Source organism: Eutrigla gurnardus (genome assembly GCF_963514095.1).
Source record: "Eutrigla gurnardus genome assembly, chromosome: 23".
NCBI classification, from domain to species: domain Eukaryota; kingdom Metazoa; phylum Chordata; class Actinopteri; order Perciformes; family Triglidae; genus Eutrigla; species Eutrigla gurnardus.
Window position 1 is genome coordinate 10,130,539 of NC_139934.1, and position 14,405 is coordinate 10,144,943.

The 14,405-nt window shown below is 43.1% G+C and overlaps 2 protein-coding genes across 4 annotated transcripts; both read left to right on the top strand.

Annotated features, from left to right (window-relative positions):
* Nucleotides 1–2,562: 2,562 nt before the first annotated feature.
* Nucleotides 2,563–7,731, top strand: LOC311009333 (cellular tumor antigen p53-like). Of its 2 annotated transcripts, none has more exons than XM_084003434.1 (11): nucleotides 2,563–2,699; nucleotides 3,734–3,862; nucleotides 3,951–4,035; nucleotides 4,141–4,329; nucleotides 5,342–5,516; nucleotides 5,636–5,748; nucleotides 6,045–6,154; nucleotides 6,327–6,451; nucleotides 6,531–6,628; nucleotides 6,716–6,786; nucleotides 6,931–7,730. In XM_084003434.1, the coding sequence occupies exons 2-11, from the start codon at nucleotides 3,795–3,797 to the stop codon at nucleotides 7,025–7,027; spliced, it is 1,131 nt and encodes a 376-aa protein (XP_083859560.1). In that variant the 5' UTR covers nucleotides 2,563–2,699; nucleotides 3,734–3,794; the 3' UTR covers nucleotides 7,028–7,730. The 2 variants fall into 2 exon arrangements, with proteins under 2 accessions (XP_083859560.1, XP_083859561.1); XM_084003435.1 differs by lacking the exon at nucleotides 2,563–2,699 and adding an exon at nucleotides 3,449–3,467 and having other exon boundaries at nucleotides 6,931–7,731.
* Nucleotides 7,732–9,395: 1,664 nt separating this feature from the next.
* Nucleotides 9,396–14,296, top strand: LOC311008951 (receptor-type tyrosine-protein phosphatase eta). 2 transcript variants are annotated; one of them, XM_084002912.1, is made up of 11 exons: nucleotides 9,396–9,548; nucleotides 9,942–10,033; nucleotides 10,139–10,856; nucleotides 10,995–11,255; nucleotides 11,354–11,605; nucleotides 11,758–11,881; nucleotides 12,130–12,272; nucleotides 12,361–12,615; nucleotides 12,795–13,061; nucleotides 13,631–13,728; nucleotides 13,810–14,296. In XM_084002912.1, the coding sequence occupies exons 1-11, from the start codon at nucleotides 9,506–9,508 to the stop codon at nucleotides 13,894–13,896; spliced, it is 2,340 nt and encodes a 779-aa protein (XP_083859038.1). In that variant the 5' UTR covers nucleotides 9,396–9,505; the 3' UTR covers nucleotides 13,897–14,296. The 2 variants fall into 2 exon arrangements, with proteins under 2 accessions (XP_083859038.1, XP_083859037.1); XM_084002911.1 differs by having other exon boundaries at nucleotides 9,398–9,548; nucleotides 9,930–10,033.
* Nucleotides 14,297–14,405: the final 109 nt, after the last annotated feature.

Below are 14,405 nucleotides of genomic sequence, written 5' to 3' on the forward strand. Positions count from 1 at the left end.
CTCGCAGACACACCTCCCCGTCACGCCACTCTCTCCTTGAGCTTGCCGCCTTCGCCTTTTTCCTTTTCCTGCCCTCACAGGAACATTAGGACAGAGAACCCGACACCCGTCGCCCCGAGGCAGGGGCGAGGGGTCGTGTGTGTGACTGACTAAATGTAGAGAAACTTTACACCGTCAGTACAGTGGCGTGGAGCCTCACCAGCATAGCTGGAGTTCATTTGCGCAACCAGGGGGGGGGGGGGCAGACAGAGACGATTTCGATTTCCAAAAAGTATCACATGAATTCATACAGGAGGAGCCAAGAACAATGATGGAACTATAAATACTGACTGAGAAAATATATTAATAAGTGCCTGCACGCAACCCTCGCCCCGTGCATGTCAATATTTTTACTCAAAAGCACATATTCAGCAATATTTCACAATGCAAAATGTCACCTGTGTTGTCCCCAAAATGGAGATGACAGCCACACACACACACACGCACCACACATCACGTGGCTGCCGAGAATCAGTCCATGTTAATAAAATTCATCCTTGTCACTGTGTGTGTGTGTGTGTGTGTGTGTGTGTGTGTGTGTGTGTGTGTGTGTGTGTGTGTGTGTGTGTGTGTGTGTGTGTGTGTGTGTAGTTTGAGGGGTCAGCTGGTTCAAAAATCACGTTACAGTAAAGTCGCGTGACGGACGGCAGGCGTTGCACGACATGGTTAGTGTCCGTGAGCGACAGCCAATAACATTCACACCAAATAGCAAGTCAGTCCAGTCAGAAAACTAGGAGTTCATGTGTTTAAAAACTACAAAATTAGACTCAACTATGGATCACCAACCATGATTTCACAAAAAACTACAGAATTAATTTAAGCAAAATGAATGTGAGCAAAGAAATAAATCCCAAAAAGAATCATAAGGAAGGGCGTTTTGACCTCCATTTGGCATGTGAACGGTTATTAAAGAGCACTCGGCCGTATGTCTGCAGTCGTTCTGGATCGTATCCCTGTGGGCTTGGTGAGCACTGGAAACAGACACGCTCATGCAGCCTCTTGTCCTGCAGCACGACACCTCAGGAAAATATAAAATTACACATATCATATTAGTTCTATATTCTGCTGCAACATTATGCAAATTCTCTTTCGCTCTCCGCCCTGGCCCGTGTCCTGTGAGCCCTCACTATTGTATCTACGTGCTACACCACTGGGATCGAGTTCATAGTAGACTTGATGGCACCGTCAGCACATTCACTCAAAGGTCAGACAGCCAGATAGCCCCCAAAATGGCACCGAGGGCCACTATGAGGGATAGAGGAGAGCCAACTTTCAGTGCGTATGCTTTGGATGTGACTCTCCAGTTCTGGACAAGACGACGGCGGGGTGGCACAAGAGGCCCGGTGCGGCTGCTCCGAGTGTCTCTGCCCATTGGTGGAGGAGTTTATCTAATCAGCACAGGGGCATTTGAAGGGTAATGAGAGGTGACGTCATCCAGCCTGTGAGAGCAGATCATGAAATCATTAAACAGTGTTAAAGTGTGAAATTAACAGATTCAACCCTGAGTTTTAGAACCGTCCGAATCCATGCAGAAGGAAACCATCACTTATATTACGTAAGAGGGTGACCTTACTCACTTCAAAGTCGACCTCTGACCTCCCTGGAGAGATGTAGTAAACAATGGGTTGACCCCTCAGAGATAGCTCAGAGATAGCTCTTCATTAACTAAGTGTCAGGTGTTACAAATGATAACTGTGTTTTTTTTTTATAGTTAAATTATACTTTAATTTATTATACTCTTTAAATTTCAATACAAGAGATACAAATTCAAATGGACCACAATAAAATAATACTAAAAGTAACTAAATAAACATCTTTTTTAAAATGTCAATTTACACCATAGCTTCTTTGAGCAAAATATACTGTACATTCTGACAGTATTAATACGTGTGTCTTGGTTTTGATTGTAGATTGTATATGAATGTGTGCTTTTGCCACGTAAAAGTAAAACAATTGCTTGTTGCTGGCATATCCTTATCCATCAAAGTACTGTCTCAACATACATTTTATCACTTGGGATACATAATAGCTCAGTCATTAACCAATATTGTGAATTAACATGTTAAATGTTAAAAACACTATTTCTGTTTCCATACGTCATGAGGGCTTCAGATCAGGGCTGATGCTTCTTTTTTTTAAAGCATTTATAGTTAATGGTTGTTGAAAAGGTCAGCGTTGTTTCGTCAAGCTGCTTTCAAGTGCTCACACGTTTTTTAATGCATTATATGTTTGTTTTTTTGCGAATACAAGGAAATAAACTTAAGTGAATTAAAAATTTTTCAACACATAGTTTGAACTTAATACAGCAATGACTAGAACTTAATCCCAATAATTCTACAGCTACACAGGCACAACCTATGCAACTATCAATTTAAAGTATACGGTCATTCTTGAGTTGCAATATTTCCGAGGGTCGTGAATGCAGCATCCTTGTGGCGTTTTGCGATGTCGCAATGAACGCACGTCAGGAGAGCAGGACGTGCTGTGATTGGACGTGGAGCGGAGTAAAACACCCAGCCCCCTCCCCCTTCCCTTTTGTGGGATTCCCCGACAACAACGTGCTCCGCTTTTCCTCAAAATATTTTGACTTTTTTCGGCTGCCTCTTCACTCACCAGTGACTCATCTCCCTCTCGAACAGCAGTAGCGGGACTTTAAAAAGGTAGCCGCGTAGTCATCGGTGTCTCATTGTGTCAACAGCGAGCCCCCGATATACACTTTATTTGTCCGTTGAAGAAAGTTTTACGACAGTTGGCTGACGTTAGTCGGTCGGATTCCAAAACGTAGTGCTAACGTAATTAGCTAGTTAAGCTAACGCTACGCTCGCTAGCTAACAAAACAAAGGCGGTGCGATTTAACTGCTAACCAAACTGTCACACAGTCGATATTTTTTGCTTGTTAATTCAAACTGTATTAATTTAGCTATTGTTATTAATTATTGTGTAACGTGTCGACTCCGTGGCCGTATGAGGGTAGCTTCATTCAGTTTGCGTGGGCCTCTTACTCGAAAGAAAATGGACGGTAACGTTAGCAGATTACACTATTTCTCGCGCTGTTTTGGTTCGAGATGCGCTGATTTTGAATTTAGCTAACGAGGGTTAAATTTCGAACATAGACAGATTAAATGTGCATATTTCCCGAAATATTTGTGTGTTATTAACGTGTGGTTACATCGGCTAACATGGAGGCTAGTCGGCTCAGGCCTAACTTATTTCCAACTTCGCCAACTTTCATTTCCTGTATGGCAGCAAACTCATCATTTAAGCCCTAGCTTTGATTTATTTGCGACACTTGATGTTTATTTTTCACTATTCGATTCCCATTTTCCACTTTAGCAATGATAACCGTGATTTTCTTCTTCTTGTTGTTTTTTTAACATCGACCTGTAGAATAATTATTCAGATACAGTTTTGATAAGCGACTAATTAAGGTAATTTAGCAAACAAAACGTCACTTCCTGGTTTCATCTTCACAAATGTGTGGATTTGCTGATTTTCTCTGTTTGTATTATCAATTAAATATCTTGGATGTTAGCCAGACAAATCAAGACGTTGAAAATGTTTTAAATTGTGATTATTTTATGACGTTTTAATTAATTGATAATTAAAAAAAATTAGCTCATAAACATTATTGTGTGTCAACATGGAAGTTAAATGAGAGATTGATCCGTTTAACACTTCCTGTCGATCCCTACAGCACTCGGGCATCTTGGCTCTTCCTAATTTTTCTCTCAGCCGGGAAAGGAGGGGAAATAACAATGGAAGAGCAAGGTTTCGACAGTCTGCCGCTGAGCCAGGACTCCTTTAGAGAGCTGTGGGAGAATGTGTAAGTAGTTGATAGTAGATTTATTTATTTTTAATATCGGTTTACGCCAGGAAAACAAGTTTACCCAGATTATGTTTTGTTTTTGCAGGGTTACCGCCTCCATCTCCACCATTCCAACAGTGACTGGTGTACCTCAGGAAACATGGAGGACAGACGGACAATTGGACTTGCTGGTAAGCACGCCTCTGTTCATTACATTAATTTGCTGTAGTAGAAAATATTCATAAGATATTTATTTAAAGAGATGAACAACCTCTCTCATGTGCCTCCTCTCACAGCTCATTAATGATCACGTGCTGGCTGAAGGGTTTGATGAGAATCTGTTTGAGCTGCCCCCGGAGATGACCCTCAAGGAAGGTGTTACTCCCCCAGCCTCCACCGTCCCGGTCACAACCGACCATCCAGGGGAGTTTGGATTCCAGCTCCGCTTTCAGCAGTCCGGCACCGCCAAGTCCGTCACTTCCACTGTAAGTAATCCCAGGCTTTAGATAGCCTACTTGACTAAACTGACTGGTGTATGTGTTTGAGCTAATTCAAAAGGTATATGCACCAGAAAACTTGTCTTAAGTTATGATCAACGTGAGACTGAAATCTGAACTTATCACACATAGTGTATAATTTAACATAATTAAATCGAAAATATCTAAATAGTAAAACTCAAATGTAAAGCAAGAATTGCGGCAGATTTTTCTGCGACCAAACATGGCAAGGAGCAAGTTTCAGCCCCTGGCAGGAGACAAAGGGATTTCTCCTCCAGCTGCTCAGTTCGTTCACTGCTCGATAGTTTCTTTCATTAGTGTAGTTTTTAATGCAGAAATTCTTCTGTACGATAATGAACAATTGTGTTTTAATTAAATATTAATTCCAAATGAATCATACATCATTTTCAAATTGTGAAATTCCGTTTTACTATAGTTTTACTATATTAAACTATCACCCAAAAAATGATTAAGTGTCTAAAACATTGAAAAGGTTTTGAATAAACAAATATAATAAATAAATAAATAACTTACTTTGTAAAATGGTTAAAAATCCATTCTTTCGTATGTCCTGGTGGCGTTCGTGTGGAATCTCATTCATTGTGACGATTCGCTAAATTTGAAGGTCTGGAGTCAGTCACTGCGTTTGAACAACCAATGGCGTTAGTGTGACCACGTTGACTCGCCCAGCAGTGCGTTGCAGTTGGCTAGTTCAGTTGAGGTTAGGGTGGTCTGCCCTGAAGCGCCCGCCCCCTGCAACTTGTGCTCTGGTCTGTGGGAGAGTTGCTCTCTGGCTGTAAAGCTGCGCTCTGACATGACGGGACATGTTCCTGGCCGGCTTCCTCCAGCACAGAATGGGTTAAAGGGATGTTAGTAAGGTAAAGACACTTTGAATTTGGATAGCTTACATGTAGGGGAGTTTTTTTTAGAGAATACGTTTTATGAAACTATTAGGACAGTGTGGAACTTATATGGCGTTTTCCCTGTGCTTTCATCTCAGTACTCAGAGCTTCTCAACAAGCTGTATTGCCAGCTGACAAAGACCAGCCCGGTTGAAGTGCTAGTGAGCAAGGCGCCTCCTCCCGGTGCTGTCCTCAGGGCCACAGCGGTTTATAAGAAGACTGAACATGTGGCAGAAGTGGTCCACAGATGTCCCCATCACCAGAAAGAGGACTGTAAGGAAAACGTTGTTTTTTTTTTGTACAATTGAAGAATGTTTGTCTTTGCTAGAATAATTTGATCGTGAGCGTGATGCATATGAGGTGACATATTTTCTTATGGTTTTTCCATTCAGCCGCGGCGCATAGCAGCCATCTGATCCGGGTTGAGGGCAGCCAGAGAGCTCAGTATTTTGAGGATCCACATACAAAGAGGCAGAGTGTGACTGTCCCATACGAGCCTCCACAGGTACTGCCCCACTCCAACTGTCCGAGGGGGATCTTTTTCTACTACAGCAGTTATTTTTACCCAACCACATTTCCTAATATGTGAACCTCAAACCGTTTTCTCCGTGAGTATATGAACAAACAGCGTGGCACATTTCCGCCTGAAAATTGAGTGTTCATAAAGTGCAGAAACTGCATGGCCGTCCATGAAATATATAGAAAAGAAGTGCATTTAGCAAATCCAGTGGATGGGAAATAAAGAACATTATACAATTATAACAGCAGTAAATAAAAATGGTTCTACTTTTCCTGGGTCAGTTGGGGTCCGAGATGACAACCATCCTGCTGAGCTTCATGTGCAACAGTTCCTGCATGGGGGGCATGAACCGCAGACCCATCCTCACCATCCTGACCCTGGAGACTCCAGAGTAAGTCTAGTTTCTCTTCTTACAGATGTGAGGAGACGACGGTGTTGGTTGTTTCTTTTGGGTATAAAGTAATAGTTTTACCGTGATATAGCTGGATATTTTAGTAACATTTCACATGTCCATTCGATCGCGCTGCCGAGGAAACCATCTGACCCTTTCATCTTCTTTGTAGGCGACTGGTTTTGGGCAGGAGGTGCTTCGAGGTGCGTGTCTGTGCATGTCCAGGCCGGGACCGCAAAACTGAGGAGGAGAATAGCACCAAGATGCAGAACGGCACCAAACAAACTAAAAAACGGAGTATGTTTTTGTTGCATTGGTTTAGATTTCAGTTTCCATCACTGCTGTTCCTGTTCTAAACTCACTGTTATTTCTTTAGAGAGCCTCCCAGCGCCGGCTTCCAACCAGACTTCTGTGAAGAAGTCAAAGACCGTCTCCAGTGCAGAGGAGGAGGACAAGGATGTGTTTGTTCTGCAAGTAAGTCAGGACACGTACTGTTATCTCATTAAATAATGATTTTTTTTTGGTTCCATCTGATTAACTCCCCATTGATCTCTCCTGCAGGTTCGAGGTCGCGAGCGTTTTGAGATGTTGAAGAAAATCAATGATGGTCTGGAGTTGCTGGACAAAGATAGGTAAGGACAAACCGGTTTAAATCCTTTCAGTGGAGTAAGTTTGTCATTTAATCACAGGTCCACACATTTGGGCAGTTAATCAATATCACATCTGCTTTTTAATCACTGACAGTCGCTGGTTTGTCCTGGTTTTCCCCTCCACAGCAAAACCAAGGCTAAGGTGCCGGTGAAGCAGGAGTTTGCGGTGCCCTCCAGCGGTAAGAGACTGCTGCAAAGAGGAGAGAGGAGCGACAGCGACTAAGAAGCTCGTTGTCTTCATCCTGGGATCACACGTCCTATCATTGTCCCTCCAGGTCATTGGGTTTATTTCAGGCTTTTACACGTCATCAGAAGCCCAAATCCCCTCCTGCTTCAGTACGCTGGAAACCTTGTTCCACTAACTTTACTGCCTGATCATTTATGTACTCTTAAAGGAGTCATCACCAGGAAATCGCAATTTCTCTTGTTAAAACATGCATATCTGTGTTTGACCTCAGTTGAAACTTGCCTGAAAGGCTGGAGTTTGAAAGTGGCGCCGTTTTTTCGCTTCTGCTCTTTTTCCGAACAGGAATAGCACACAAGGGTGTGCATTCCTAAAGCACGAGATTTTGATTCTGCGCCTTCGGTGACGTCACCGTGGCGGCTACTTGCATAAGCCCACCCCTCTTTCACCACCCAACCCCGCCCCGTCCGCTACCTGAAATCGCCGAAGCGCCGCCATTATGTTTTGGAGTCTGCATGCAGGCAAGCCCCCCCGGCTCTGTCCTTCCTGCGGCGAATCAACGCGCGCCTCATTACATATTATACAATGCACATCCGGACCAGTCAAAACCTCGCGCGTAATCTCGCGTGATAAAATCGCGGTACGAAAAAGGGTCAGAACAAGCTCAATGTTTGATTAAAATTTTTTTTTTTTTTTCTAATAAGTTTTACGAATTGATCCAAAGCGATCCAAGGGGGGCTGGATACGTATAAAACCAGGTTATGACTCCTTTAAGTACTGTACATTGTCTTGCTATACTGTCATTTTGCAAATGAATAAAGGTTGAGTACATAATGCAGAGGAGAGCAGTTCATACTGTAAGCAGGTCTGCTTGTCCTCTAAAGCCCCCATTGCACTGAAAGTCCCCGTGAAACACTGAGATCTTAAACTCTGCATGAAACGGGATATCTGGATGAGACTTCACATTACGAGGGACTGTATTAAATCAGTGTTAATCTTGGCAGGGATTTTCATTTCAGTGTAAATGATGACATTTTTTTAAATTCATGTTGTCATTTCGAATGCATTATTTTTTCTTCTGGTCTGATTGAGTCGCTGAAGATGTTTTTTTGGGGGGTTTTTCATCGGCGTTTGTTACGTTTTGTCATCAAGTATTAATCATGATTTTAACAGAGAAACAACTAAAGCAGCAGGTTGGTTGTATTGACAGATATGTGGTTGCAAAGGATCATAAGATATAACGCGTCACTGCCGTTCATTCAAAGTCACGCTTGTAAAACTTGAGTTAATCTTTCTGTCTTTGTGCCACACGCCGTGTGATTTCAAACCTTTACATTCTGCCAAACTCTCCTTTTTGGGTGTCTGTTAGGAAGTTGAATCGGACCAAATGTGTCAGTCATTTCTGATTAGATATCCTATGCAAGCAAACATGTTAAAAACAGGAACTAATATGATTTTTTTGTTTGTTTTTTTATATCACAAGGAGCTGTAAATCCATTGTAGCCTCTTTTATTTCCACAGTTCTGTTATCATCAACGTTGCCTCCTTTTTAAAGGGGCCGTTCTTGTACCATCAGGGTTTTTTTTGTGAAATTAAGCAGAAGATGAGGGGCTGGCTGGATCACCCCTAAAATCATCTTGTAGTATTTGTAACTTTTATATGCAGCAGAGAGCAGAAACTGAATTTTGACTTAAAGAAACAGGATAATTCAACAATTTTGACACACAATACAACAAGGAAAATGAACTATGAAGTGCATCCACTCTGTTCCGATATCAGTACGATACTACTGCCTGTCTAAAGGGATAACGTTTTCAGTTTTGGCCTCTCGCCCTTGGACCACGCATCACCACTGAATCAGCACTTCAGTTCCATGTGACCAATCACTGTACGTCAATGAAACCACTTATTGTTTTTACACTGCCAAAAAAAAAAAAAGTATACTAAAATGTATTTCTTTGTTTTATTCCTGTATCTCCGTAGATTATTTTGGGAACTTAGTTTTGTATAAGAGGTTTATCTTTTTCTATATTTTTCATTGTTTGTTTTTTTTCATGGCTCATTTTATCTTTTTGTACTAATCTACATTTTTGTTACTCGAAGCTTTCAGCCCAAATAAATGTGTCAAAGTAAAAACTTCTCTTGGATTCTGTCCTGCAATATACATGTTTTGTGTTTTTGCATCTGTGTTCCCAGCCCGTCTATTGCACTATTCATACCACCATCACACTCTTTTTTCATGTTGGTACTTTGCATGTTTTTGAGACGGATGCAAAGCCAGGAGCATCTAAAGGTATTTATATGATTGTGTATGAATGGAGTCTTGTGTTGCCAGTCAAATGTGCTGTTTGTCACCTGTTGATCTTCCATGTTGCCGTCAGTGATCTTCTCTCACACCTAGAGATCATTCCCTTCAGTATCATTAGTAGCCTGGGTGAGTAGTGAGGCGCTTGCATCTGTTGCTACTTTTTAAATGTTCATTTTACAGAAACTCTCCTGAATCTAGGATCCACAGGAATGTCGTCTCTTAAGGGAAAAGTCTGTATTTTAATTTCTTTGGGTGAGTTTTATTTTCTTTCCATAGTGTTTAACTGTTAAATCTGTTAAATTTTTTGAAGCTGAATAACAAGTTTAAGCTGCAGCTAACGATTATAATCCTGTATGTTAGAGAACATGTTAAAACCACACTTTAAAACACTATATTTTCATCTGAAGTTTACCTAAAACTGCATCAAACATGATAAACTAAAGTAAAAACAACTGTAACTGTTGAGAATGCAATTATTTAGATAAGATCATTTTAAAAACATGCTCATCCTGCCTTTTATTTAAGGATTTAAAAAAAATAAACATATTTTGTCAGTTGGTTGGACCAAACTATCAACTTAAAGATGTCATATTGAGCTCTGGAAAATGATAATGGTATTTTTTTTCCGCATAGGTTTCTTTTCAGCTCTGGTGTTGCCTTGCAGCACTGCAGAGAGAGACTACTTCACTCTTGACTGGAGGAATCTCACCTGGGACGAGGCCAGAGGTCACTGCCAGGTACGACCTGGAGCTCAGGTCCAGAATAAGAGGCTGGAACCTCAGGACAGTTCCCCCACCAGATCTCATGCAAACGATTAACTGTGACCTTTCACATCTCGTCAGGTCTGTTTCACAGAGCTGGCGACGCTGACGCCTGAAAACATCCAAACCATCTCCCGGACTCTCACCTCTGACTGCTGGGTCGGCCTCCGCAAGAACCTCTCCACCCCGACCTCCAGCAGGTTCTGGTCCCACTGGGCCAACGGGGAACCCCTCACCTTCCAGAACTGGTACCCTGGTTGGCCCGTGTTCAAATCCTCCAAGCCAAAGTACTACTGCTGCAGCAGCTGCTCGGCAGGGACCACGACTACCGGCTACACCGGTGATGTCACAGGCGAAGTCACAGGCGGCTACACCGGCGACGTCACAGGAGGCTACACTGGCGATGTCACAGGCGGCTACACCGGCGACGTCACAGGAGGCTACACTGGCGATGTCACAGGCGGCTACACCGGCGACGTCACAGGCGGCTACACCGGCGACGTCACAGGAGGCTACACTGGCGACGTCACAGGCGGCTACACCGGCGACGTCACAGGAGGCTACACCGGCGACGTCACAGGAGGCTACACCGGTGACGTCACAGGCGGCTACACCGGCGACGTCGAGGGCGGCTACACCGGCGATGACACAGGCGGTTGTACGCCAGCAGCTGTGGTGTTACCGGATGCCCCAGGGTCTGATGGGAACTACGTGGAAGACTCGTGCGTGGCCATGCTCAGCTTCGGGGCTTGGGTTGAAAAGAGCTGCTCGGAGCGTTTGTCTTTCATCTGTTATGAAGGTAGGATTCACTTTATCGGTGTCGTTTAGATGACTTGTGCTGGATGAGTGACAGTAAGGTGTCACCTGTCCGGGCGTCTGTTTCTGCACCCTCACTTCCTTTTTGTTTTTGGTTTTGCTTACTTGTTCCCAACCACAGATCGTGTCCAGGGCCAAGTCAACGTGACCAACGTGACCTCCGAGAGCGCCGTCCTCACATGGCTGCCCGATTCCGGTCCCATCAGCCATTACCGCGTTGAGGTGGAAACACTGAATAAAACCAAGAGATCCATCCAAATCCAGCCTGCCAATTTGACCTATGACCTTGAAGGCCTCGAAGCAGGCACCCACTACTCAGTGAAGGTGTTCCCCGTGAAGTGTATGAGAGACCTCCACCCGCAGGAGAACGCCTTCTACACCAGTGAGTGTGCCTTTGACTCTATAGAGTGTCATCCAAACTGATTATTATTCATTTAGATAACTGTTCTTAGGATTTAAAACGTACACTCTCCCCCCCAGGACCAAACAAAGTGGAAAATCTCCAAGTCATCAATGTGACAGAAACCTCCGTCTTCCTGAGCTGGACCAAACCAGCTGGAAACGTGGCTTTGTACCTCGTTGGGGTCCGAGACCGTGAGCTGGTTCAGAGTTCTGCGGAGGCCGAAGAGGTCGACGGCTTGACCCCCGGAAACCTTTACACATTCACCGTCTTCTCAGCGGTCAACGGCAGTTCCACACGGAGCGACGGAGAGACCGTCCAACGACACACCAGTGAGTTTGTATCACGTAAAACATCACGCATATAAAAGGGTGATATGTTGCTGTGTGTTTTCAGACTAATAGCTGGTTGTTTGCTATAAAATTCAAATCTGAGGAGGCAAATTCTTGTGAGATTGCAGTCGATGTTGTTGTTCGTCTTTCAGAGCCTGGGAAAGTATCTGAGCTGAGGGTGTTCAATAACACCGTCGACTCGTTGGTGATCAGCTGGGTTCCTCCTCGGGGATCCGCCTCGGGTTTCCGGGTGACGGCTATGATGGACGGCAATGAGTATGTATTTGTAGAATCATTTACTTAATCACTATCATCAGTGGTTAAATCCTAATGACTCGTTTTCATCTTCTCACTCCGAGATCTTCAACATCCCTATAATAACCAACTATAATTCTTCCTATTTGTTAAATGTTATGTTGGGAAATTGTGTCCTTGTGGATCCCTTTTTAAGGCTGTCACAAGCAGGAAAAGACCAACTATCCTCCAGTAGATGGCGGTAAGTCAGTTTTTCCTCTTCCTTCCAGCACATTGTTCAATAAAACGGTGAACCAAACACAAGTGGCGGTAACGGGGCTGCCAAAGGGCACCGAGATCCGCCTCAGCGTGACGGCACTGATGGGTGCCGTCTCTCTGGAGGGAGACAGTGTGACCGTCCTCAGCTACACCGGTAACTCCTTGTTTGGTAGAGAAATCAGCCGTTTAAGTGACCGGACAGTAATAACTAACTCCTGTCTGACGTTGTGACTCCCACACAGTTCCCGGATCGATTCCATACCTAAACTTGACCCCGGAAATCGACTCCATCCGTGCCAGCTGGGAGTCCCCGGATGGTAACGTTTCAACTTTCACCGTGGAGCTCCATGACGGTGAAAACATAGAAACGACACGCAACGTAACGGCAGCGAGTACACTCTTCGAGGGGCTGAAGACGGCATCCAACTACTCGGTGGTCGTCACCACCTCCAGCGGACAGTTCTATGGCCCGGCAGTGAGAGAGTCCACATTCACCAGTGAGTCATTTTGGCCCTTTGGTTTAGTATTTTCTCCATTTGTGTGTTTGATGGTTCTATAAAGGTTGACTTGAACTTGAACCTGAACTTGAATTCATTATTCTCGATATATTCTATATTGATCAAAAACTATGGAACATTAATGATTCTTTGACTGATAAATGACTTTTTTCTCCCAGAGCCGGCGGAGCCTACCAACGTCGTGGTGACTTCCTCCGATAAAAACCATATCGCCTTAAAGTGGGACGCCCCTAAAAACATAGGAAAGGCAGAGTTCACTGTCGGGATCAGCTCCAGGTTCTGGAACCACCACTGGTCCGTGACCACGGAAGACAAAACCGAACACAGGTTCGATGGCCTGAGACCCGGGACCAGGTACAACTTTGAAGTGCGAACGGTGGGGAATAACGAAGTTAGCAAGGCGGCACCGGCGTCACATTTAACAGGTGAGACTCTCGGACCTTAAAGGCCACACTGGTTGTTTTTGATTTGATTTGATTTGATGGCACATACGCACTTTACACACATACACATCATCACAAGGATACAAACACAATAAAGCCCTAAGGCTTATTTCCATTGTGGTCCTCAACAACATAAAAAACAAACATAAAAAAAAACATAAAAATAATCTAAAGCAATATAAAATATATAAAAGCAATTACATTATTTTTAAAACAATTGCATAAGTTCTTTAACATAAGACAGCAGAACAGTTGAACATATAAAGTAGAGTTCTATATTAATATTTAAGCTTTTGAACTAGTTATTAGAATACAACATATAATAATAAAGTTATTAAGCTTGTTATAATACAAATTAATTTAATATTATTTTGTAGCCAGCTTCTTAAAGCTCCTTTTAAAAGCTTTCGCCTGTTAGCAGCTAACAGTGTTATTTGTCGTTTTAATAGTGATTGTGTTTTCTCTCACCTGCACGTTTTACAGCGTGAATGAGAGTCTCTTTGGTTCTAGCTTCCTGTTTGCACATCTCACATCGTCCGTTTGTCCTTCAGATGCAGAGAGGAGGGAAGTCAGTCTGTCCATGCTGTGCTCCTCGGCCAAGCCTCTCTTCTGTGATGAAAGAGCCACGAGGAAAAGTGTATTAGAGCAGGTATGTTAATCACCACATAAAGCAGGGTTTGGGAGGTAGACTGTTAGTGAAGGCTTGTTGTGTTTGTGTGTTTCGTTGCAGTTAAATACACATTTCCACGAGCTTCTGGGGAAGGATGTATTCTGGCACCTCAACGAGCAGGAAGCTGAATACAAAGGAACACAGTGAACTATGTTTCTGTTAAAGTGTTAGTTAATTGGTCCTGGTGAAGGTGTTTAAGTGTTTTCTGTCTGGGGAGTTAAAACTTTACATTTTGAATTATATTTATACACAACAACAAAGTTTGTTAATTTCCTTTTTTTTTTTACTTTGTTTTCTATGATTTCTTTTTTCTGGAAGTTTTGTGTTTATGGCTCATTTCCACCAGTAGGGGGATGAAAGACCTCAGAGCCAACAGACTTTTCTTTTTTGGTGGGGGCAAAAATGGGCTTTCATTCAAGTGTATGAGATAAATACATAAACATCTTTTTTTGTTAGTTAATAAGCATTTTGGAAGAATTTCTTCAGTGAAAATAAAACAAATGTATCATGTTTCAGTGCTCAATAAAGTTTTCCTGCTGCAACCTTATTTAAAGTCTCCATTGAAAAGAGTTTAGAATAGTATATGTAGGTATTTAAAAATCAAATCCCTGCCTATTTCATAGTGCTTTTTGTCCCTGTGAACCACACCTGTTCGC

Coding starts and splice junctions, on each gene's coding strand:
- LOC311009333 (XM_084003434.1), top strand. CDS start 3,795: ATGGAAGAGCAAGGTTTCGACAGTCTGCCGCTGAGCCAGGACTCCTTT. Junction 4,036..4,140: donor ACGGACAATTGGACTTGCTG/GTAAGCACGCCT, acceptor CTCCTCTCACAG/CTCATTAATGATCACGTGCT. Junction 6,155..6,326: donor CTGACCCTGGAGACTCCAGA/GTAAGTCTAGTT, acceptor TCTTCTTTGTAG/GCGACTGGTTTTGGGCAGGA.
- LOC311008951 (XM_084002911.1), top strand. CDS start 9,506: ATGTCGTCTCTTAAGGGAAAAGTCTGTATTTTAATTTCTTTGG. Junction 10,857..10,994: donor GTCTTTCATCTGTTATGAAG/GTAGGATTCACT, acceptor TCCCAACCACAG/ATCGTGTCCAGGGCCAAGTC. Junction 13,062..13,630: donor ACCGGCGTCACATTTAACAG/GTGAGACTCTCG, acceptor TTTGTCCTTCAG/ATGCAGAGAGGAGGGAAGTC.